The 23680-nt window shown below is 38.8% G+C and overlaps 1 protein-coding gene and 1 long non-coding RNA gene across 2 annotated transcripts in view; one reads left to right on the forward strand and one right to left on the reverse strand.

The window, feature by feature from the left end:
• Window positions 1-23680, reverse strand: part of me1 (malic enzyme 1, NADP(+)-dependent, cytosolic) — a 122047-nt gene that overhangs the window by 63370 nt on the left and 34997 nt on the right. The window contains exons 2-3 of the mRNA XM_022679195.2: window positions 17092-17225; window positions 8891-9040 (exon numbers count right to left, since the gene is read on the reverse strand). Of these exons, the coding sequence (XP_022534916.2) occupies window positions 8891-9040; window positions 17092-17225 (284 nt within the window). The remainder of the gene's footprint in view (window positions 1-8890; window positions 9041-17091; window positions 17226-23680) is intronic.
• On the forward strand, window positions 17104-18081 carry LOC111194572 (uncharacterized). Its single transcript, XR_002651182.2, has 2 exons — window positions 17104-17241; window positions 17878-18081. It is a non-coding gene; the product is annotated as an uncharacterized LOC111194572 (long non-coding RNA).

The following is a 23680-nucleotide window of genomic DNA, read 5'->3' on the forward strand; positions in this document are numbered from 1 at the left end:
AAATAACATCCAGCCTGTGTGAATGTTTCCTGTAATATGCTTTTGTCATTTTTAGTTTAATATAGGTCCTTCAATGTCAGGCCCGTCCAGCCAAGCCAACCCCCCGGCAGATTAGTCGACTACTAATATATTCATTACTTGCAGACCTACTGAACTGGCCTGCCTGCACTCCAGAATTTTCAACAATAGAAAGCTATATAAAGCCGTACCATGAAACAAAAAATATGTTAAAAAAGAAAATTTAAAGAATATTCAGCACAGAGAAAGACATGAATGGGACAGTAATTCTCTTCCAAAACTCCAGCAGCTGCTGACATGTTTCTAAATGGTTGACATCACCCAGTCACAACTATTTTGAGATGCGTTATGATGAGTTAATATTTTTCCCAACATGGTAAAATGTATTTCTTTTAACATTTCATAATAATGATGTTTTATGTTTTATTCTAAATTAATTGCAAGTCAAAATATTTGTAAATCATTGTATACTGTTTTTACTTACATTTTAAACAGTTTCCTACATTTTTGGAATTGAGCAATTGTAGATAAAGTGGCTGAATCATTCAGCTCCTCTACAATGACCTGCAATTTCACACCAAGAGCCTTCAAATTGGTGCCAATGACAGTGATGATGATTTTTATATCGCCTGGCTTAATCCACACATCACAGGCCTTCACAACAACACACCAATCACATACGGTGTTTCAGAAAGTCCTTTACTTAGGCCAAATTACTAGCCATTATCTCCAGGAACAGATTGAAAGGTCAATCCAACGACTACCTAATTTGTGCTGTGGGGTGTCCACTACTGACTAACTGAATCAAATCCAGATGGAGAGAAATCCCTGGAAATCTAAACATCTTGCAGGAGGTTGGAGAAGAAAACAGCAGCCAAAGCTTTGTTCTGACCACATATCAGCAACACTGATCATGTACAACCATCAGCCATATCATTAAAGCCACCTCCTTCTTTTGAGACTCAATTTAAACTCAAACTACACTTAAAATATGGCATGCAGTTACAGGGGTTGGACAATAAAATTGAAACACCTGGTTTTAGACCACAATAATTTATTGTCTCGACGGACAGTTCTGGTGGAAACAGAAGATTTGAGGTGCACATTGAACTCCGCCGTGATTTGGGCAGCCGTGGTTTTATGTTTTTTGGATACAATCCGGGTTAGCACCCGAACATCCCTTTCAGACAGCTTCCTCTTGCATCCACAGTTAATCCTGTTGGATGTGGTTCGTTCTTCTTGGTGGTATGCTGACTCTTGATACATCCCAAAGACTTGTTGTCTTGGTCACAGATGCGCCAGCAAGATGTGCACCAACAATTTGTCCTCTTTTGAACTCTGGTATGTCACCCATAATGTTGTGTGCATTGCAATATTTTGAGCAAAACTGTGCTCTTACCCTGCTAATTGAACTTTCACACTCTGCTCTTACTGGAGCTTCAACCACTGCCTTATAAAAAGGATCTTAGACACTGCTTTTTGGGTAGTGTACCTCTTGGTGAGAAGTTGTTGACTGCTAGATATGCCTCTACAATGCACTCAAAGACATTTTGCATCAGTCTTTGAAAAGGGAATGAAACCTAGACTTAAGTTAAGTCTACTCAAATCATTTGAGGTAATTTGTTGCCTCAAATAAATTAAGTTTCCAAAACTCAATTTTTTTTGTAATTTATAATACTGTATGGATTTGAACAAGCGTTCATCTTCACGTTCAACAGGAAAACTACAAGTACTTGACACTCAAAATGTGGTTTACCTGAAACTTAACTTTTTTTTTAAGTTAAAGTTACTGTTGCACAACTGGTCTATCTTACTTGATTAAGTCAATTACAATGATTAAATTAAGTTCTGTTAACTCAACATACACATATTGTAGTTGTTTGCATAGCCTAAAAATACTAAATTAAAGGGGCACCACTAAAAAAACAATCAAAATAAACAATGGCATCCAAGTTACATTGAATTTCGATAGACTCTTAACAGGATGCAGTAGACAAAACAAGCTTACATTAATAGTCGTTTCTCAAAATCATTAAGTCACATGAATGAGCTATAGAATGAACAGTATTGAGAGCACAGCCAACACAGAGTTACTGCAGCTCAGAAAACGATGCTTGTTCTTACAGCACAGAGGCCAAGCAGTTAATCATAATATATCATCTAAAAGTTTACCTAATGTTGCCAGGGGGGAATCACTACACACTGACACAGACACACATTTCCCAAAATTACCTAAAGGAAGTCTTTTATTGTAAAATCCCCATTCATACCTTCAGGAAATAAACTTTTAAGATAAAAAAATCCAAAAGGCTAAATTTGAACATTGAATGAGGTGTCCCAATAACTTTGTCCATACAGTGTAGCCTCAATATCAAATCACTGATACTCCTACTAATTAATCGTCATCATGCTGTTGCTGAGCAACAGGCAAATATTCTTAATCTTAATATATGCATTTTGACCTTTGGGAAAGAAAGAGGGGAAAATGACATTTGGGTAAATTAGGAATAGGGTTGCAACGGTATGAGATTTTCACGGTATGATAACCGTCTCAGAAAATACCGCGGTATCACGGTATCACAGTTTGTTACATATATTATTAAACTGACCCTTAAAGAAATTACAACAAAGGTTTTTTGTTCAATTAACTATTTATTGTAGAAACCTGGAACAACTATATAGATAATGTCTCCTTAAAAAAAATAAACTGTACACCATTAGGTGAAGGAAACCAGGTTTTTCCACTACTCTTAAGGTCATTAAGGGTGTATAAAAAATAATAATAAAAAAAATATATATATGTATATATATATACACACACACACACACACATGTCACACATTACATGTCCTCTAAGAAGTAAAGATCCTGTATTTAAAATATTCAGTACAATATTTAAGTTTAAATTATTTAATATCTGATAAACTGAGCCTGGGTCAGTGTCTGATCAACAACTGTTGTAAACGTCCGTTTTACTGCCAAGTTGGTATATAAGCAGATACTGCAGAAAGAGGGAATTTATTTCTGACATGATCCTCACAATAGAGATTTCTATTTTAAGGCTTTCACACCGAGTCTGGTTTTAACATATGAAAAACAGTCACGTCAGAATTAGAAAATGAGCGCATGTAAATTAATGGCGTCTTTCACATCCAGTCCGGCGAGCACCTTTACACGGACACGTGCATCCGTCGTAGCACGCACTTCACGCCTGTACCTGCGTGCCCAAATTTCGGATAACTCAGCGCTTTTGCGGGCGCTTACCGCATGGGTTGTGCACGACTACAAAGAGGTTTTATTTATGTTCAGATTAAAATTATAAACTAAACACATACTTTGCGCTGCACGGCGGGGTGGTGTTCTCGGAGATGGGAGAACAGGTTTGACGTATGTCCACCTTTACCTTATTACAAATCGGATACCCATCCTCGGGTGCGTTCGGCGGGTCTCTGAAATAGTCCCACACTGCTGATTTTAGTTTAGCCTTTTTTAAGGCGGACGGAGATAATGTTTAGTCTGATGCACTCTCTGCTGTTCTCACCGCTGTGTGCTGAGCAGCTGAAGCGGAGCAGAGTTGCGCATGCGCGGGTGAGTTTCTCCGCTGGCTTGCGTTTTACCGGTAATAAGCAAACACACACGGTATGATAACCATGCATTTTAATACCATGGTATACCGTGAAACCGGTTACCGCTGCAACCCTAATTAGGAATAATTAAGTTAAATTAAAATTGTGTAGAATATAATTGCTAGTGGCATGGTGTGGTTTTGTGTGTGTGTGTGTGTGTGTGTGTGTGTGTGTGTGTATCTGTCCACTTTATCAGAAACCCCTTCACTGTAGTTAGCTTCAGTTAGAGCTCTAGTCCTTTATCAGTGTTCAGAGTCTGGATATGTGTGGGTGGTGGGCTCTCCACTCCGCTCTCTACCTAGAAGCTTCACACGCTACTGTGAACACCAGTATGTCAGTGTCACTGCTGCACTGAGGACAGTTCACTAAGTGGCCAACAGCAGTGGTGTGGTCAGAAATTAACCAGTTGTGAGTCTCCAGTTTGTACAGATGCATGGAAAATCTGATCAACCATAACATGTATCAGCTCCACTACCCATCCTGCAAAAAATTACCTGTCCTGGGGGTCCTGACCATCGTATCACATGGTGAAAGGAGGATAGGCTACGTTTACATTATCACACTGATACATACAGGGGTTGGACAGTGAAACTGAAACACCTGGTTTTAGACCACAATAATTTATTGTCTCGACGGACAGTTCTGGTGGAAACAGGAGAGTTGAGGTGTACATTGAATTCTGCCGTGATTTGAGCAGCCGTGGCTTTATGTTTTTTGGATACAATCCGGGTTAGCACCCGAACATCCCTTTCAGACTGCTTCCTCTTAGAGCGTCCACAGTTAATCCTGTTGGATGTGGTTGGTCCTTCTTGGTGGTATGCTGACATTACCCTGGATACCGTGGCTCTTGATACATCACAAAGACTTGCTGTCTTGGTCAGAGATGCACCAGCAAGATGTGCACCAACAATTTGTCCTCTTTTGAACTCTGGTATGTCACCCATAATGTTGTGTGCATTGCAATATTTTGAGCGAAACTGTTCTCTTACTCTGCTAATTAAACCTTCACACTCTGCTCTTACTGGTGCAATGTGCAATTAATGAAGATTGGCCACCAGGCTTCACCAATTTAGCCATGAAACCTCCCACACTAAAATGACAGGTGTTTCAGTTTCATTATTCAACTCCTGTATAAATGTGTATAAATGTCGCCTTCTTCACAAATTACACAAAACTCATATTTGAGAGACGACTCGTAGCTTTATAAAGGGAAATGGATTAGTTTGTTAGCAGCTCATATGTGGAGCATCTTTTGCTGGAGTGGAGAAACAGCAAACAGCTGGTCTGAATGAAATACATGCTCAGGTCGAGGAGGAGGAAAAAAAACGGCAGGTGGTTTGCTTTTGCTGTTTTTACAGCTAGAGCTGCACAGCTGCACCAAGAAAAGAAAATAAGCATGTATATAACAAAACATGTTTAACTGCATTACATTTCAGGCAAAATACTTCATTTTCTTAAAAAAAATCAGGGGTAACATGTAATTATTTTGGCCATGAGTGTAAATAGGGAATCCCTAAAGGAGCCACACTGTCCTGTTTGGTTAAAATGTCTCACAGTATTGGGTTGTGGGGTTCTCTGAAATGAAGAAGCTCTATCAAATACATTTAAATGACATAGTATATATACATACATAGTAAATAATAACATGATCAGAATATATTATCAGCCACTATGTTCTTATTATATGAATTGTGCCGTCGTCATGGCAATCTGTGTGGGATGTGATCTCCAAACCTGTCCACTGCCATTTCCACAGTACCATTTCCACACTCCGAGTTGCCACATATAGACAATAGCATGCAAACAGTGTGTTGCAGCAATAGAAACAGGGGAGCTGGGAGCTATTTGACAACTAAACAGGTAATCACTAAGCTTCAGTAAGGTTGCTGACCATAGCTTGGTAATTTACCACCAATACAAAAATCAATAAAAAAGCAAGCACTATACAAACACTGGTCTTAAGACAGATCCCGCCCTGCTGGAACTGTTGCAGATGGATGCATCCATCTCTTGTGTGGCAGGAGCGCTCAAAGCACAAATCACAAGCCATTAAGAGACCACAGACGTTGATGCCTACTCTCCATTCTCCCAGAACACAGCCCACATGCTGAGCCCTCATTCTCCACGCCAGCCTCAACATCTTCCTCCCTTTCAGCCACTCTCTCTCTCTCTTTCTCTCTCCTCACTGTAATTACTCCACACTCCGTCTGTCATTTGTGTAATTGGGTGTTTGGCCCTTTGCAATTTCAGACCTCAAATGCCCCTCACTCCACACACGAAAGAAAATAACTTAAGATTGCATCCTTTTCTCCTTCCAACTTGTTCAGGTTGTGGAGATGATGATGACGATGGTGATGATGCACTGGCTTTCAGTTAGGCTGCAGTCTTAAAAAAAATTAAAAGGTGGTGCCTTTGAAGAAGTTTTTAATGAATAATTCTTTAAATAAAACACGGTTAGAGTACATGTAGTGCTGCACAATTTTATTTCCTAATCATATTCAATACTAAATAAAAGAAAAGTCCAATATGGATATGAACAGTATAAAAGCCACCACCTGTACCTATTTATAGGTACATGTTTGAGTAAAATGAACAGTGTTGTTTTAATCTATAAACTACAGACAACATTTCTCAAAAATTCCAAATATAAAAGAAATATTGTGATTTAGAGCACTTATTTGCAGAAATAAAGAAAGAAAGAAATCAATATTTGGTGGAATAACCCTGGTTTTTAATATCAGTTTTCATGCATCTTGGCATGTTCTCCTCCACCAGTCTTACACACTGCTTTTGGATAACTTTATGCCTTCAGTCCTGGTGCAAAAAATCAAGCAGTTCAGTTTGGTTTGATGGCTTGTGATCATCCATCTTCCTCTTGATTATATTCCAGAGGGTTTTTTTATTTGGTAAAATTAAGAAGAAACTCGTCATTTTTAGTGGTCTCTTATTTTTTTTCAGAGCTGTCTAGCTATAATCTACAATGTTTAATAACAATAATAAACATATACCAATAAATAGCAAAATCAGAGAAACTGATTTAGAAACTGAAGTGGTCTCTTTTTTTTTCTAGAGCTGTATATTGAAGGTAAAAATAAAGTAAATATGAAATTATATGGACAACATACGGAACAAAATGTACATAAAAAATCAGGTTATCTGTATATGTATATATATATGTATATGTATATTTTCCCCAACTGGCTGATTTTTTGTGGCTTTAATATTCAATTAATTTTAAAGCACATCTGTTTTTTGTTGAGGTAGTTTTAATTTACACAGTTATATCAGAACAATATGACCGTCCATTGGTCCAGCTATTGAAGCACTTCGACCTGTAGTTTTTTAAAACTATATTCCTGTATCTGTTTTTCTGCATACTTTATTAATCTCCTTCCACCCTGTTCTTCACTGACAAGGACCTCACAAGAAAAACACAGAGCAGGTATTATTTGGGTGGTGGGCTATTCTCAGCTCTACAGTCTGTAATTACAGAACTACAAAGTGCTCCTATATGGTAAGTGGAGCTGTTGCCGGGGGTTTCTACACGTCAGTGTTAATTCTAGGTTAAGAGCGGAGAGCCCACCGCCCACACATATCCAGACAAGAGCAGCTCTGTGGTCAGAAACAGACCACTGATGAAGGACTAGCGATGATCTACACAAACTGTGCAGCAACAGATTTAGAGCTTCTGTCTCTGACTTTACTTCACCTACAAGGTGGAGCAGCTGTGTTTAAAAACTCCAGCAGCACTGCTCTGTAGCCAAACTAATCTCTGAAAATTTTATGGAGATTTTTGTCCATAAGTTGTCATTTTGGCCCAACATAATGGATGTCAGAAGTGGTAAAACATATGAGTTGTACACTGTACACAGGGGAACAGGTGGGCTCAATGTGAGCTTCAGGTAGATGTAATTATGGGCCCAATTTGGGAAGCCCAACTTCAGCCCCACATGTTGAAGGTATATTCTGTAGTATGGTGTTCCTCAGGGCTCAGTTTTAGGGCCCTTACAGTTCTCATTTCATTTAAAGCCACTAAAGACATAAAAAGCATAAACACAACACTTGCCTTACTGTTATTTTTACATAGTTACCATATTTTTCACACTATAAGACTCACTTAAAATCCTTCAAAATTGACGATGAGCCTTATATATGAATTCTACCAGTCAGGTTGTGGACGCACCCTGGCTTAGCAGAACATTCAAGTTACCTCAGTGTAGCGCTGTCGGGTGGCATTTACTAGCGCTAAGTTCTGATAACTGTGGCTAGCTGTTAACCGTGCTGTTAAAATTTTGGAAATCCAAGCTTACTGTAAGTAAATGGAAGCGCTTTACTAACCCAAATAAACAGTTTTCAGGAGAGAAATCTGTGTAGATTAACATTCAGCACTCGTTTGACTCATTCGGCAAAGATTTTTTTTTTTTAAATGGTAGTCTGTATTATTTTGTTTCTTAATTAAAAGCAGAAGCATTTCGGAGTGGAGAAGAGATAAAACATTGCATTTAATGGTTCCAGTGTGCTGGAAAGACCATTCCTGCTAAAACTAATATATCAATTCTAAAAATTGGGGTGTAGGGCCGCTTTTCACAGGATTTCTTCTGGCCACATCACGCGTCTTTACGTACTTATGTCACACATACAACCTCTAAAAGAGGATCCGGCTCAGTTTTTTTACTGAACACGAGCGGCTGGTGAAGCAATGGAGACTTCAGAAGGGGAAACTCAGAGCTCAGTAGCTCATTTACTCATAGTAAAACAAAACAAAGAAACGAAGAAGTGAGGTTTCTGACTGAGCACACTCTCTCTCTCTTTCTCTCGCTCTTTCTCAGACTGAACATAACCTGGAATCGGATTCATCCGCTCTGAAAGGAGACCGCATCACACCCGCCCAGCTTAAAATGATTCTTCCGCATGCTTGGTGCACTTACCCATTCTCACCAGAGAGGACCCTAAATCTCCCAAATCCCCAAATTTACGGACATCAGCTTTTTCATTCGCTCAAACAGACTCAGTGAGATAACTTCACAATTTACACAACTGTAAATGACCTTGAATCTCATTCTTCTAAATTCTGATAAAACAGACGCATTGCTTGATGCAGGGCCTACAGTAAATTCTTGAGACTACATTGATATAATACCCACAGTTACAAGTGTCTTGACTGTAGCTTGTGGTTGCAACTTTGATAATGTAAACACAATAGTTACATTTAAATCCAGATTAAATGTGTTTTTGATGTTTCTTACCTCGGTCTCCTGAAGGTTAAGCCGTAGTGCTGGCAGGCCAGGCCTACAGTGGGTGTGTATACAATAGGCATGAAGCGCTCGATGTCTGAAGTCAGCACTCGGTAAAAGAGCTTCTCATTACGGTCCTGAAGACCCATGAGGAAGACGTATCTGTAAAAAAGAGAGAGGGAGGAAAGAAAGAAAGAGGTTAAAAGTTTTGTAAAACGTCTTCAAATGGCTCAATGGTTTACTTTTTCTTAAAGCACACTCTAGTGCAGGGGTCACCAACCTTTTTGAACCTGAGAGCTACTTCTTGGGTACCAATTAATGCGAAGGGCTACCAGTTTGATACACACTCATGAAATTACAACTTTTCTCAATTTACCTTTAATTATATGTTATTATTAATAATTAATGACATTCATCTATGTGAAGACACAGATATCAATATGCAACACTATTTTTATAAATCTCTGCAATTGTTTACATTTTATATTATATTATATTTTAATATAATATTACATATTATATTACATTATATTGTATAATAATATATAAACTATAGGCTATCTCTAAGCTAATATTAATCTAATATAATCTAAAATTACACCAATGCAACTGTGATTAAAAAAAAAAAAGAATAGCAACAAAAATGCTATTTTTAGACCAGGTCTGCGGGCTACTCATAAGGTCCTTGCGGGCTACCTGGTGCCCGCGGGCACCATGTTGGTGACCCCTGCTCTAGTGTATAATTCCAGCAGCACCATGCTCATCCACATATACTGCTGCCGTCTCAACAGCTTGACTGAAAGACACAGATACCATACCATGGTCAGGTCAGCCGCATCACCAGACCTATCCCTGATTGAAAATGTGTGGGATGCTTTAGGACATGCTATCAATAATCCACACCTACACAGCAAACTCAGCAGGAACTGCATGAATAATCAAACTGCATATGATGAATTATCAAAGGACCCATTAGGAACCTCTACAAGATGCCTGTCTACAAAATGGCATGTTGCATTACACTTCTGTATGAGTAGCTCAATAAATATAAACAAGAAATTTTATCAGTCTAAATGTTTAATTTATGTGTTGTCACTGGTCACTTTTATCTTTCATTCAAATATAATACGAAATAATGCAATCTGACTCTTTTTTGGGGGGACAACTATTCCATTGACTATGGTTCAGTAGATCCAGACCGAGACCACCCCTTTGTCTCCGCCCCAGCGCCCTCTGTAATTAGTGTTCCCACCTGTCTTGATTGTTACCCTGCCCCCTTGTTACCTGTCCCAGGTGTTCTTTGTCTCCCTGGGTATATAGAGCCTCTTTGTTTCAGTGTTCCTTTTTTGGTCTTTTTTGCGCTAATCTTTTTGTGTTAGAGCTTAGATTCTTTGCCCGAACCTGACACAACCCAACCCGAGGCATGACCTGAACTTGGGCCGAATTGGGCCGATATTTCCCACCACTTTCCTTGGGCTGGGCCGGGTCAGGTCCAGCTCTCTTTTTTAATGCTGTATTTATTTTATATAAAGCCATGCCGTGATAATCACAATATAGTAAAGAAACAAATCAAACTGTATTAAAAAAAAGTTGCACAAGTTAGAATGTTATACATTTTTTAATAATTGTCTATGCTTCTTCAGTGTTGCAATGTTAATTAACATCATTCTGAACAGATCTCACAATAACAGTTTATGGTTGGGTCGGGCTGGATTTTTTGTGCCCGATCTAAGACTGAGTATAAACCAATAGGGTGTCGGAATGATATGTGTTAATATATGTTTATATACTTCCCATCCAACCACAATCATATTCCCTCTATCTGGATGGAGAGATTTATGTGGATAGGTTTTTTTTAATGATGAGAAGCTGGAATTGAAACAACCTGAAATAAAATAGTAGAGTACAAAAGCTATTTTTAAAATGTAAGGAGTAGAAAGTTCAGATAACTGTGTGAAAATATAGTAGAAGTAAAAAATAATTACTCTAGTAAACCTTACGTAAACAAGTAACCAAGTATTTGTAATTTGTTACTTGACGACTCTGCTTGTTAGCCACCACATCCTGGAAGCTTCTCAGGCACTTTTCTTAAAATACGCAGCTTCAAAAAAACAGCATTATCCCAGATCTCTGTAGCTTCAACCTGGATAAAGCTATTTTTGGATCCAAAATTCTATGATTTGCAAGATCATTTCACTTACATATACAGAGAAGATAATTAAAAGATGAAAAAATGATGCAACGATGGTCAGAAAGATGAAATGTGTAAAGCTAAGCCCAGCCTTGTATTAAAATAAACTCCTGGAAGAACACACCCTGTTTATGCTGCAGGCTGGGAACCAACCCCAGCTGCGTCATGTATCCTCCACAACCCCACTTGTTCTGTTTAAAAAGGACAAGAAAAGATGGCAGGGTAGTGCTGTCTGAGACAGGTCAGGTGGCTGCAAAGTCATGTGTTAGCATTTTAGCTACATGTTTGTACCTGTAATACTCAAACTACACTTCATAGAGTGACGAAAATCTGCACCAGTAATCTAAATGTGTTATTAACGCATTTTTGATGTGCAGATTTCTCTGCTTGTCAGCTACATTAGCCTCATTGCTCCAGTGTAAACCTAAGGAGGCTTATGCTAATGCTAATGCTATACAGAGTTTGGTGTATTGCCTGTATCTAAAGCTGTTTATCTAGTAAATAGGAGTTGAAACATGATTTTCCAATAAAAGCCATTTACAGTGACATGTCACGTCATTGGACAGGAATTAGTATGGTGTCCAATGACTGTTCCCTCATCCCATCCCATCAGTTTCCAGTAGACTCTAATAGCTCCATGGTGTACTTTAAAGTGTGACATAGACTCTAATCGTAAAGGTAGATGCTAATTGTCGCCGTGGTAACGCCGTGGTATCCACACGATACCACCCTGTGAATCGAGTAATGTTAAATGTCTTGATATGCCAATGTCATGAGCACACTTGCCAGTGTCCATGCCTACTCACAAGATAACACCTCACAACTTATACAGGTGTAGGCACTCTTTGTTAAGTCAGTGTAATGCTAATCAATTCTAATAAATTCCACTTTTGCTGTTTTAAACCTGGCTAGCGCGCCCTCTAGTGGTTAAACGTTTAGCTTAGTTTTTCTGAGACTGTAACTCCACCTTAAATGATGTGAGGATTTTCTAATGTTGTATAAGGCAGAAAAGTCTCTGATTGGCTCTTTTCTTCTCTCTCCTCAGTAAGCTCTGCTTTAGCATTCTAATTAAGTTCTCCAGCAGTATTAGCATTAGCTGCTAACCAAGCTAAGTGCTAACTATTTGGCCTAATACTTAAACTAATTAATAGCCCTCTGCTGTTCAATTTTCAATTGTTTTGATTATAAGCTACTCTTTAAAGGAACAGTTTCTTGTGTTTTTTTTTTTTTTTTTTTTGGGCCCTACATTCTCCTAGTATTTTTCGCACATCAGTAAACGTCTATTTTCTGGTCTATTTTCATGAATAAGGCGCCCTGGATTATCTAGTAAGTCTAATTACAAACGGGGTGTCGCAATGTTTTCCTAATTTAACAGGTTCCATCTGTAAAGCTTTGCTAAGTAAACAAAATTGTAATTCTTAGCAGCATTGGATGTTAATCTACACAGATTTCTCTTCTAAAAACTGTTTATTTGGGTGAGTAAAGCGCTTCCGTTTATTTACAGTAAGCTTAGATTTCGAGATGTTCACTAAAGCAGGAGCTTTAGCATTAGCGGCTAACTGATAATGGTAATGCTAATGCTACTTCAGCAGCGCTAGCTGCCAGGGTTAGCAGCAGACTAAAGGCTGATAATACTCACCTCTGAACGGCCAAATAGTTAGCACTTAGCGTGGTTAGCAGCTAATGCTAATACTGCTGGAAAACTAAACTGAAACTTCTGTATAATGCTGTACTTTAGCGAAGTGGCTTTACTGTTCATTACAACCTGACTGAAATTTATACATAAGGTGCACTGGATTATATAGCGGATTTTAAGTGTGCCTTATACTGCAAAAAATATAGGTAATTTCAGTATAATGAATGGAAGCTAATATTGAATATAATGTAGTTTAAATACTATTCATTTTTCCTCACTGTTAGCAACATTAGCATTGCTGAATAAACTCTTCCTTTAAGAGATTTGCTGAATGTCAGTCAGAAAAGAAGACTTTTTAGTTACAGAAATAGAAAGACTTATTTTTACTTTTGAGTTTAAGCTGCAAAACAAGCAAATAAAAGCAAAAAAAATGTTTTAGGCTACGTTTAAGGCTGCCCAGCAACGGAAGGGCATTATAAAAATTCTGTGTTTGTGGATTTTTATGGGCTCTGTATGTGAAACACACAGAGAACAGCAGTTATTTAAGTGTTTATATGTTGTGGGCCGTGTTAACTAGTGCACACAGTGGATAAGAAGAAAAAGCACTTTCCCTTCCTCTTCACCTCACATTTTATTTCTCCTGACATTTCAGGCTAACATTTTTAACAGCTTCTACCAAATATATATAAATACGTTAAAAACACGCAGTAGAACATCTCGCTTAACATTCTGAATGGCATTATCTGACCAATCAGAGCCTGTTTACCAGCCATGACTGCACTGGAATGCTCGGCCACCGGGGTTCAGGTGGCATTTATCCAATTTGACAATTTAATCTCAGCCTTTCGCCCTCAGGCCACGACTTACGAAAGCCTCGCCTCTGGTGTGAGCTGCACTCTGCAGCTTACTGAGATCATTTTCTGCTGAATAAATACACTTATATGGACAGAACAGTAAAAAAAAGGTATGTAAGGACAGAATTTAGGAATAAATTGGGAAAAATACAAAAAAGATTTTTTTTACTACACAAAATATTTTAATTGAATATTAAATTTATAATAAAATATGGATTAATCAAAAAGCATTGTCATTATTTTCCTGCATACAAATGTAATTTTGTTCATTTAACCTGTCAGATTTTATTATTCTGAGATTACCAAAATAACTGTACTTAAACTCTATGTAAACATAAAATCAGTAGTCAGTGAAAGTGTCTTTCTGTAAAAATACTGTATATATATATATACAATTACCTTTAAAAAAATAGTGAAGAGAAAAAATCAAGAAGAGAGTGTCAGATTGCAATACTATCTTCGGAAGGAAGATAATGGTTACCAAAAGGTACAGATATATATAGAAAATGATGTACCGTATTTTCAGGACTATAAGGTGCATTTAAAAAATCCACTCCACTGATGTGCAGAGTTATTAGGGTCAGTTTTCAGTAAAGTTTCTCCAGTACTAAGGATTAGTGCAGCAGCATTAGCAGTAGCATCTAGCTCTTTTGCCATTCAGAGCTGCTAGCTAGCTGAGAGTTCCTCAGTCTAGCGCTATCTGGTGGCAATAACGTCCCACTACCGCAGCGGCTAATGCTAATGCTGCTGCACCCAGCCTTAGTGCTGGAGAAATTTCACTAAAACTCCCCCTTAGACAAAATATTAGAAACATAAGCTTACTGTAAATAAACAGAAGGGCTTTACTCATCAAAAACACAGTTTTCAGGAGAGAAATCTGTGTAGATTAACATTCAGCACTCGTTTGACTTTGAAAGAAAATGTTTTTTTTTTAAAGAATTACAGTTTTATTTACTTAGTTGCTTTACCCAGCTTCCCCATTAGAAGCTTACTGCGCGTTATAATCCAGTACGCCTTTATATGTGAAACTATGTGACCAGAATATATATATATATTGGAAATTTTCAACATCTTTTCTGTGAACTCCAGACTTGGTATGAATGAGTTCATGGGTTTCAGAAGCAGCTAATCTGATTTACTTTAATCAAAGACTAGACTGATTGGATACACCAGGTGATGGATGGGAACGTGAATTTCTGGCGTTTCCTCCAGTAAAGCTTTGGAACACACTAATACGCATTCACAATCACAATGAATAGTTTATTTGTATTTATTCTAATGTTAGTAATGTTAGTCTTTTTGAACAAATAAACTCTTTTTTCCCAGACTCTTAAAGGCTTTTAACACAGTGCTGGATTGTCTAAAGAGGCTCTATAATCTCCACAGAGGACAGTCTGTCTGACAGCGCTGTAAATGGAGCATCTTTCTCATAAGAACTTCAGAAAAATGGCCCTACACGCAAATATTTGTGTTAAAAAGTGCTGGCACATGTCCTAACGCTCATCAGCGATATCAAAACAGCTTTGATGGTCTGGGAGGCAGGCGCTATTTAAAGAATGAATGCCATGCATGCGGAGGGACAGGGGGGTGGGGCGGCTCGGGAAAAGTGACCCCGTCCAGCCACAGCTGCCGTTCACTGTCTAAGAAATCAAAACACAGACCGTAATACAAACAAAACCGGGGCTGCAAAATGACAGGGATGTCATAACTGTTAGGCGGGACCCGCATTCACACCAAAAGCATCATGGGATGGAATGTCAGGGGTATTGGCAGGCTATGGGAAAAGTACGCACTAGCTAGAGAAAACACATCTGAGAGAGAGAGAGCTAAAGCAACAGGGGCAGTGGGATGTAGGGATGGGCGATATATTTGGGCGAGTTTTTAAGAATTATCGATACACTAGTGCATGTTAACCCTTCTGTGGTGTTCAGGTCTGTGGGACCCGTTTTCATTTTTCATCAAATGATACTAAAAAAATATTTTTTCTAACTCAAACTCATTGGCATTGGCTCATTTTTGTGAAAAACATATATTAAAACACATTTTCGATTAACACACAGTGTACACCCCCCCCCCCCCCCGAACCATTTATATTACATACAGTATGTTTGGCCAAGGGCTAATAAACATTGCTTCATTTGTAAATTTGAAATTAAACAAATGTTCTACTCATATCTTGAGTTTAATTCATTTTCTTTTACATTTTATTAAAATAACTAATAAAAAAGTGTAGCACTTTTTGAAAGAAATGTAACATAAGAAAGGTAAAGGGCAAATATTAACCATGTAAGCTATTTATATTGCTTGCAATTTAGGTGAAGCAAGCATGTGTAAAGCATTTTAATGTAAAATTGCTTAATTTTGCCGAATTAAATACAAGTAACAAAGTAAACGAGTAACAAAAATATGAACACCACACAAGGGTTAAAAAAATTGAATATCACTAAAAAGTTACTTTATTTCAGTAATTCAGTTCAAAATGTTAAACTAATATATTATATAGATGTATTATACACAGAGTGATCTATTTTAAGCGCTACTTTCTTTTATTGTTGATGATTATGGCTTACAGCCAATAAAAACCCAAAAATCAGTGTCTCTGAAAATGTTAATATTATATAAGACCAACTGGTACTTTTAGTAGAGTGGGCAGTGTGCCAAGTCCTGCTGGAAAATGAAATCTACATCTCCATAAAAGTTGTCAGCAGAGGGAAGCAAGAAGTGCTATTAGAAAAACACTGCACTGACTTTGGACTTAATAAAACACAGTGGATCAACACCAGCAGATGACAGACATGTCTCTCAAAACCATCACTGATTGGTGGAAACTTCACACCTCAAGCAGTTTGGACTGTGTCTCTCCACTCTTCCTCCAGACTCTGCTCCCTTGATTTTCAAATGAAATGCAAAATTGACTGATGATCAGTGATGGTTTGGAGAGACATGTCATCTGCTGGTGTTGATCCACTGTGTTTTATTATCAAATCTAATGTCAGTGCAGTTTTGTTGTCCCACAAAATCCTACAGCACTTCATGCTTCTTCCCTCTGCTGACAACTTTTATGGAGATGCGGATTTCATTTTCCAGCAGGACTTAGCACACTGCCCACACTGCCAAAAGTACAAATTGGTCTTATATAATATTCATTTTTTTTTCCATAATCATCAACATAAAAGCTTAAAATAGATCAACCATCAGAAACTAAGCATTTATAAGATCAGCCTAAGAGTGTGCAGGGTCTACAGGCCCAGCTGCAACATCTGAGGACAAATATGTTTCAAAATACCACACAGAACCTGTATACCTTCATGCCCAACCCTGTCTTGTCTTGTAACTTTTAACTTTTTAACAGTTTTCCCTAATAAACTAATAGCCTTTCCCTGTAATATTGATAGTATTGTGATTACTTATATACTGTATATCATCATGACATATCTGAATATCTGATAAGAGATAATATATTGTATATTATCATCTCATTCAATAGTTGTATTCTAATTTTTCCTCTATAGTGACTATTCATACTTCTCACCTGTCCAGATCGTCCTTCTTGAGCTCGTAGTTGCGGAGAACCCGCAGTAGCTGGACGTCCTGGCTGAGGAAGGCGGGGGGCAGGAGACCATGAATTCCCAACTGCAGACGCTCCTCCAGGGAGAACGCCATGCCCTACAAACAAAGTTTGGTTAGTAAAGTTTGAAGTATTTATCGCCTCAAAAAACACAAGCCAATCGAAATTGAGAACTTAATGAGCTTATGCATATTAATAACCAGGACTTAACCAGAACCTGTTTCAGGCTAATCATTTCTGGGACGATACACCGTCCACATAAAGTTCTTCTTGTGACAGGCCTCCACCAAAATCTAGAACTTTAACCTTCCCTGGATAGTAGAGACATTTTCTCCAATAAAAAGCAGGATAAACTCTTTTTTTAATATCCTTCATTTTGTCCATATAGTGTAACAATAGATTTCGTCTAGTTTGACAGGATGTCGTTTATTACTTATTTGCAAAAAAAAAAAAAAAACACACAAAAATGAATAAATTCATACGTACATTTAAATAAACTGCCGACAGCCCATGCAAATGAGGTAGAAAAACACAGTTAAAAGACAGACAGTCAAAAATGCTGCTTTAGGTTTTGTTTGGTTTTATATTCAAAGACATGCTTTTGTTATTGCTCTTCTGTGGTCACAGGGCTATGAAGGAGACTGTGATTTAATTTAAATCTGTTGGCCGACATAAATAAAAGTCTGAACTGAATAAATGAATAAATTGTAATACCAATAAACATGTAATTTACTCCCGTTCTTTCCCCAGGGTCTGACCTGCATACTTAACAACAGCAGCCGCAGCAGCAGCAGCATCATATCTATGGCTATTTTCAGACTGAAGCACAATGGGATTTGCCTCTTAAATCAGATCTATGAAGATTACTATCTGTAATTTGTTAACACTGTTATTTCTGAACAGTGAACAGATCAGATTTGGGTCAGTATCAAAATAACATGTCTATTTGCAGTGCCTTCAGTGTTGTTCAGTTTGTTGTTTAAATTGAATGCAAACACTATGTAACAATACATTTTTAATTGAACAAGATTTAGTCTGAATGCATAAAATATGCATAAATCATATTTTTACAAATATAGAGGAATTAATCTTTATATTAACATATTTTTTGTACATATTATACAATTTACTTCTTTAAGATGTGGGGATGGAGGGTTTTTGCCATGCCCACAGTGCTGCCTGGTAAAGCTAAGTTTTTTTTTTTTTTTTAAGTGGTAAAAACACTTAAAATATATATATTTTTAAATAAAATTTTAAAGGGTAGCTGAGCCCCCTGATTTTAGCTGATTCCATCCATAGCTCAAATTTAAAGAGTGCTGAAAAATGGGAGGAGTAATTTTGGGAGGGGCACTGTGCGATGTATGGGTTTAGGGGCGGGGCAGGAGGAAGAGCTGATTTGGCAGGGAATGCAGTGTGCCTCGGATAGTGATGAGACACAGAACGGTTGGCCGTTACCAGGCGAGTGTTATTATTGATAATTGATTTAGTATGTTGTATTGATCATCCACGCCTATAGCACAGGTGAACCTGTGAGGACGCTACAGAGGTGGAAATTACAACAATAATAAAAACAATACGTTTTTAAAGGTTAGAAAATATTTATAAGAATTTTAAGCAGGTATTGTATGTTTCATTACTTCAAAGGAACACATTTTAGCTATTAATTAAAAAAGTAATGGATTTGGGGTTTAGTGCTTCTTTAAAGAAGTTTAACCAGGAAATCACCGGTTCGAATCCTGTTTATGACGCTTGTCATTAGAAGCCGAAGCCCTGAGAGCGCACAATTGGTGAATAGATGGTGCTCTTTTCCCACATCTCTCCAAAGGGTGATGTCCATCAGCACAAGGCGTCTGTGAGCGGATGTATTGGAACTGAGTTGCTGCGCTTTCCTCCGAGCGCACTGTGATGCCACTTGGAAATGCTGCATTAGCTGCAGTTAGAAAAGAGGTGGTGGCTGACTTCATATATATTGGAGGAGGCATGTGCTAGTCTTCACCCTCCTGGTGTTCCTAACGGGTGGGTTGGGTAATTGACCGTGTACATTGCGGGGAACTGGGAAAAATATATACGGTGCATGTCTGACTGCATTTTTTTTAGGAGTTGGGCTTGGCCTCTTTATTCCATTAAAAAAAATGCTTCAGCATAACAAGAGATGTTGGACAATTTTATGAGAAAGTCTGCAACCTGATCAAAGCCTTTACAACGATATAACAATTTCACACACCAGCATGACCCTCACACTGGCATGGCAACACACACACAGCCGAGGCTGCCACGACTGCATAACTGCATAGTTTGTCACAACCTCTGACCTTTACCCTGACCCTGACCTCTCAGACACACACACACTGCCACACTGAAGCTATAGACATGGTCATATTTAGAGTGCACACTTCACTACTATTACTGGCCACTTTAAACACACACTTTGGCTGTCTTATCACTGACAACTTAGTAGGAATTTCTATTCAGAAAGAAAGTCAATAATTATTAAGCTACAGTACCCTCCACAAGTATTGGAACAGTGAGGTCCATTCCACTGCTCTAGACTGAAAATAATCGAATTTGACATTCAAATTTTAAAAGAGAGTCAAAATATTAACATTTCAGCTTTTATTTCCAGGTATCTACATCTGGATCTGATATACAGTTCAGAAGATAGCACCTTCTGTCTGAATTCACCCATTTTTTCTTGTGAGCAAAAGTATTGCAACATGCTACCATCAGGCGTGTTTTATTGCCCAGGTGTGTCCTGATACATTAATGATTCAAACAATAAATAGTGCTAAATGCCTATGTTGAGTTTTAGATTTTGGTTTTATCTATGCAGACTGTGTATTTATAGTTAGAGAAGTAACCAACATGAAAACCAGAGAGCTGTCTATGGGGGAAAAGCAACCAATTGTAAAGCTAAGAGAAGATGGAAAATCAATTTGAACCATTGCACAAATATCGTTCATAGCCAGAACAACAGTTTGGAATGTCTTGAAGAAGAAAGTCGTCACTGGTGTACTAAGTAACAGGAGATGAACAGGTAGACCAAGGCAAACAAATGCAGTCGATGACAGAAACATTAAGAGTGCTGTAAAGAAAGACCCTAAAACAACTGTCAGTGACATCAGCAACAACTTTCAGAAGACTTCTCCAAGTAGTACAGAGACAAGCCTGTGGGCTAAGTATGGATTGACGAGACAAAAATGAACCTTTATCAATGTGATGGAAAGACTAAAGTTTGGAGAAAGAAAGGATCTGCTCATGATTCTAAAACTACCAGCTCATCTGTGAAACACAGTGGAGGTAGTTATGGCGTCACATCAATGTCAAAAGTCGAGGGCGCAAAAAAACAAGTCGGGGGTGCAACAATACCAGGTGAAAAAAAATTGTGTTTTAACATTTTGCATTTGTAAATGAACTTCTCATGAGCACAAATGTGAAACTAGTGAGCAAAAAAAATAAATCGTGTGCGATCTCTGTGGTGAACAATCCATGTGTGAAAATTATAATCTCACACTCCCTGAACCCTGAACTCTTTCACAATTCCAGCCCTATGAATCCTGCCATTGTCATCTTGGAGTATGGCCGTGCCATCAGGGAAGAAAACATCCATTGATGGAATAACCTGGTTTATATTCAGTATATTCAGGTAGTCAGCTGACCTCATTCTTTCAGCACATACTGTTGCTGAACCTAGACCTGACCAACCGCAGCATCAACACCACATCATTTACTCCACCACATCCAGGTGGAGACTTTCCTTTTGGCCAGGTAGTGTATATTCTACAATGAAGAAATAAAGAAAACATTGAATGAGACGGTTTGGATTTGGACTGCAACACCTGGAACTGTGCTAAAACAGTACTGAGTCTGCAGCCAGCCGTTCATGTATCAGCAGTAGAAAGTCCAGCTCGAGTGATTAACACAGATGGGAGTCATTGTGGGAGTGAAACTGGAGAGCAAGCAGAAGGAGCTGATTATTCAGACTTGGACATTTAAGCGATAAGCATCACGCAAACTTCCAGACCTCTCTGCATTCCCTGCTAAAGAGAGAAAGGATGAAGGTATGAGTGAATTTAAAGCACACTTTCTTCTTCATCCTCCCACCAGACTTCTCACAGAGAACTTTTCGCTTGAACCATTTTATTTATTTACTTTCTCATTCCGCTTTTTCCCCTTGCTTTTGAACTCTGGAACACATTCTTTGAAGGCCGCGTACAGTCTTTTATCAGTAAGGAAAATCAGGGCTCGTAACGTTCTGCTAATGACTTGGTTTCCGCTCAACGGTACGTTCAGGGAGATGGAGGCCTCGGCTGCAGAGCGGTGCGGCCGTGCCCTCCAAGGCCAGATTACATGTTAGCACGTATAGCGCTGCCCGCGCTGCGCAAAACCTGTGAACCGCAGCACATGTTGGCAGAGAAGGACCGGGTTTAGATGTGGTCAGTGGCGCATGTGGAAGCGTTCATGCGTTCCCGTGTTCCTGCCCTGCCCAGCCATCTGTGTGCTAAAGTAAAGTGCCTCCAGGGCTCTCGAGTGGGGCAAATTCTCTATAGCCGTGAGTCTACTGACCCACCATTCCTTAACGGTATTGTGGATTGAGAGGGCTTCAATTCTAGGCCTTTCTTCCAGCTTCCAGTCATGGATTTTGTAATCAGTGGAAGGCATGGAAGTAAGTGGAAACTAATTGCATCAAACCTTCAGTTAAGTACCAGTGGGTGCAGTATTTAGAACTGGAAAGTGGATGTTCTTTGGGTGCATCTTTTCAGTAATTGGTCTGTGTGATGCTCTCTAAATGCTTCTTCTGCCATTATTATATAATGTGATGTTCTTTCTCCCTCTCCCTATATTGCTTTGTGTTTAGTGTGATGCTCTCTGTGTGTAATGCTCTCACTCTATTGATCTGTGTGATGCTCTCTGGGTGTTTCCTCTCCCTCCATTGCTCTGTGTGATGCTCTCCCTCTGGGCTTTAGTGCAATGCTCCCTGGGTGCTCCCTCTCCCTCTAGTGCTCTGTGTGATGCTCTCCCCCTTTTGCTGTGTGTGATGCTCTCCCTCTGTTGTTCTGTGTGATGCTCTCACTCTGTTATTCCATGTGATGCTTTCACTCTGGGGTTTAGTGTGATGCTATCACTCTGTGTTAGGCTCTCTGGGCATTTCTTCTCCCTCTATTGATTTGTGTGATTCTCTCCCTCTATTGCTGTGTGTGATGCTCTCTGTCTATTTTACTTTGTGATGCTCTCAATTTGGGGTGTTCCTTTTCCCTCTTTTGCTCTGCATGATGCTCTCCCTTTATTGATGTGTGTGATGCTCTCCCTTAATTGCCCAGGTGTTTCTCAAAAGAAATGTGCTATTTGTGATACTCTCTATGTGTTTCCTCTCTGTCTGTTGTTCTAGAGAGCATCACACAGAATATTAGATAAGGAGAGGAAACACTGAGCAAAAGAGGGAGCAGTGATCACACAGAACATCAGAGTAAGAGCATCACACAGATGTATTCTCTCCTTTTATTGTTCAGTGTGATGTTTTCCAGATGTTTTTAAGCCCTCTAGGTGCTTTTTCTCGCATAACTATTCAGTGCGACAATCTCCAAGGGTTTGTTGTGATGTTTTCTCTCATTGTTCAGTGTGATGCCCTCTATGTGTTTGTTTCTACATTACTTTGTTCAGTGTAATGTTTTTCAAGTGTTTCCTCTCCCTCTGTTGATCTGTGTAATGCTCTCCCTTAATTGTCCAGGTGTTTCTTTATCCTCAATATGTGTGTGTGTGATGCTCTCCCAATATTGTTTAGAATGATGTTCCCTTAGTGCTGTTTCTCCTATTGCTATTCAGTTTGACACTCTCCATGGGTTTCTTTTATCTATTTTGTTTAGTGTGATGTTTTCCCTCTATTACCCTCTACAGAATGATGCTGTTCCTCAATTGATAGTGTGATGCTTTCTAAGGGTTTCTTCTCCTTATTGCTGTCTTGTCCTCCAACGCTCTGTGTGATGCTCCACCTTAATTGTCCAGTGTGATGCTCTCAGATTTTCTATAGTTAAATATGGTGCTCACTGAGTGTTTTCTTTCTTTCTGTAATTCAGTGTCACTTTTTGTCTGTTTTATCTTCAGTTTTCCACAATGTCAACAACCCCACCCTACCAATATGCCCACGAATGCCTGTATTCCTTCTACTTATCCCTTTATAGACCCCAAACCCTCTTTGATGTTAAACCCAGTGTGGTACTAGTTCAACTTTTATGAGGGAAGTTTTAAGAGGCCAAAGTTTATCTTTTGGTTGCTAAGTTTAAAGTTAGGGCTGGATTAGGTGGAGCACAGCAGCCTTTACAAACAATCCTACAGCAGACCACTTAAACCCCACCCACCCACAAACACACAGATTATGTGAGTATGATCATTAGGCAGTGGACAATCTGCATATCTATTGTAAACATCCAGCTTTTCCTGTTTTTCCTACTGCCCACATGCTCCTCACAGCCAATACGAATGTGTGCCCTTCTCAGAACTTTAACTCTTGCTTCTCTGCAAAAGCACTCTCCCACACAATGTTTACACGCCTCTATAA

This window comes from Astyanax mexicanus, chromosome 4 (genome assembly GCF_023375975.1).
Source record: "Astyanax mexicanus isolate ESR-SI-001 chromosome 4, AstMex3_surface, whole genome shotgun sequence".
In the NCBI taxonomy this organism is placed as follows: Eukaryota; Metazoa; Chordata; class Actinopteri; order Characiformes; family Acestrorhamphidae; genus Astyanax; species Astyanax mexicanus.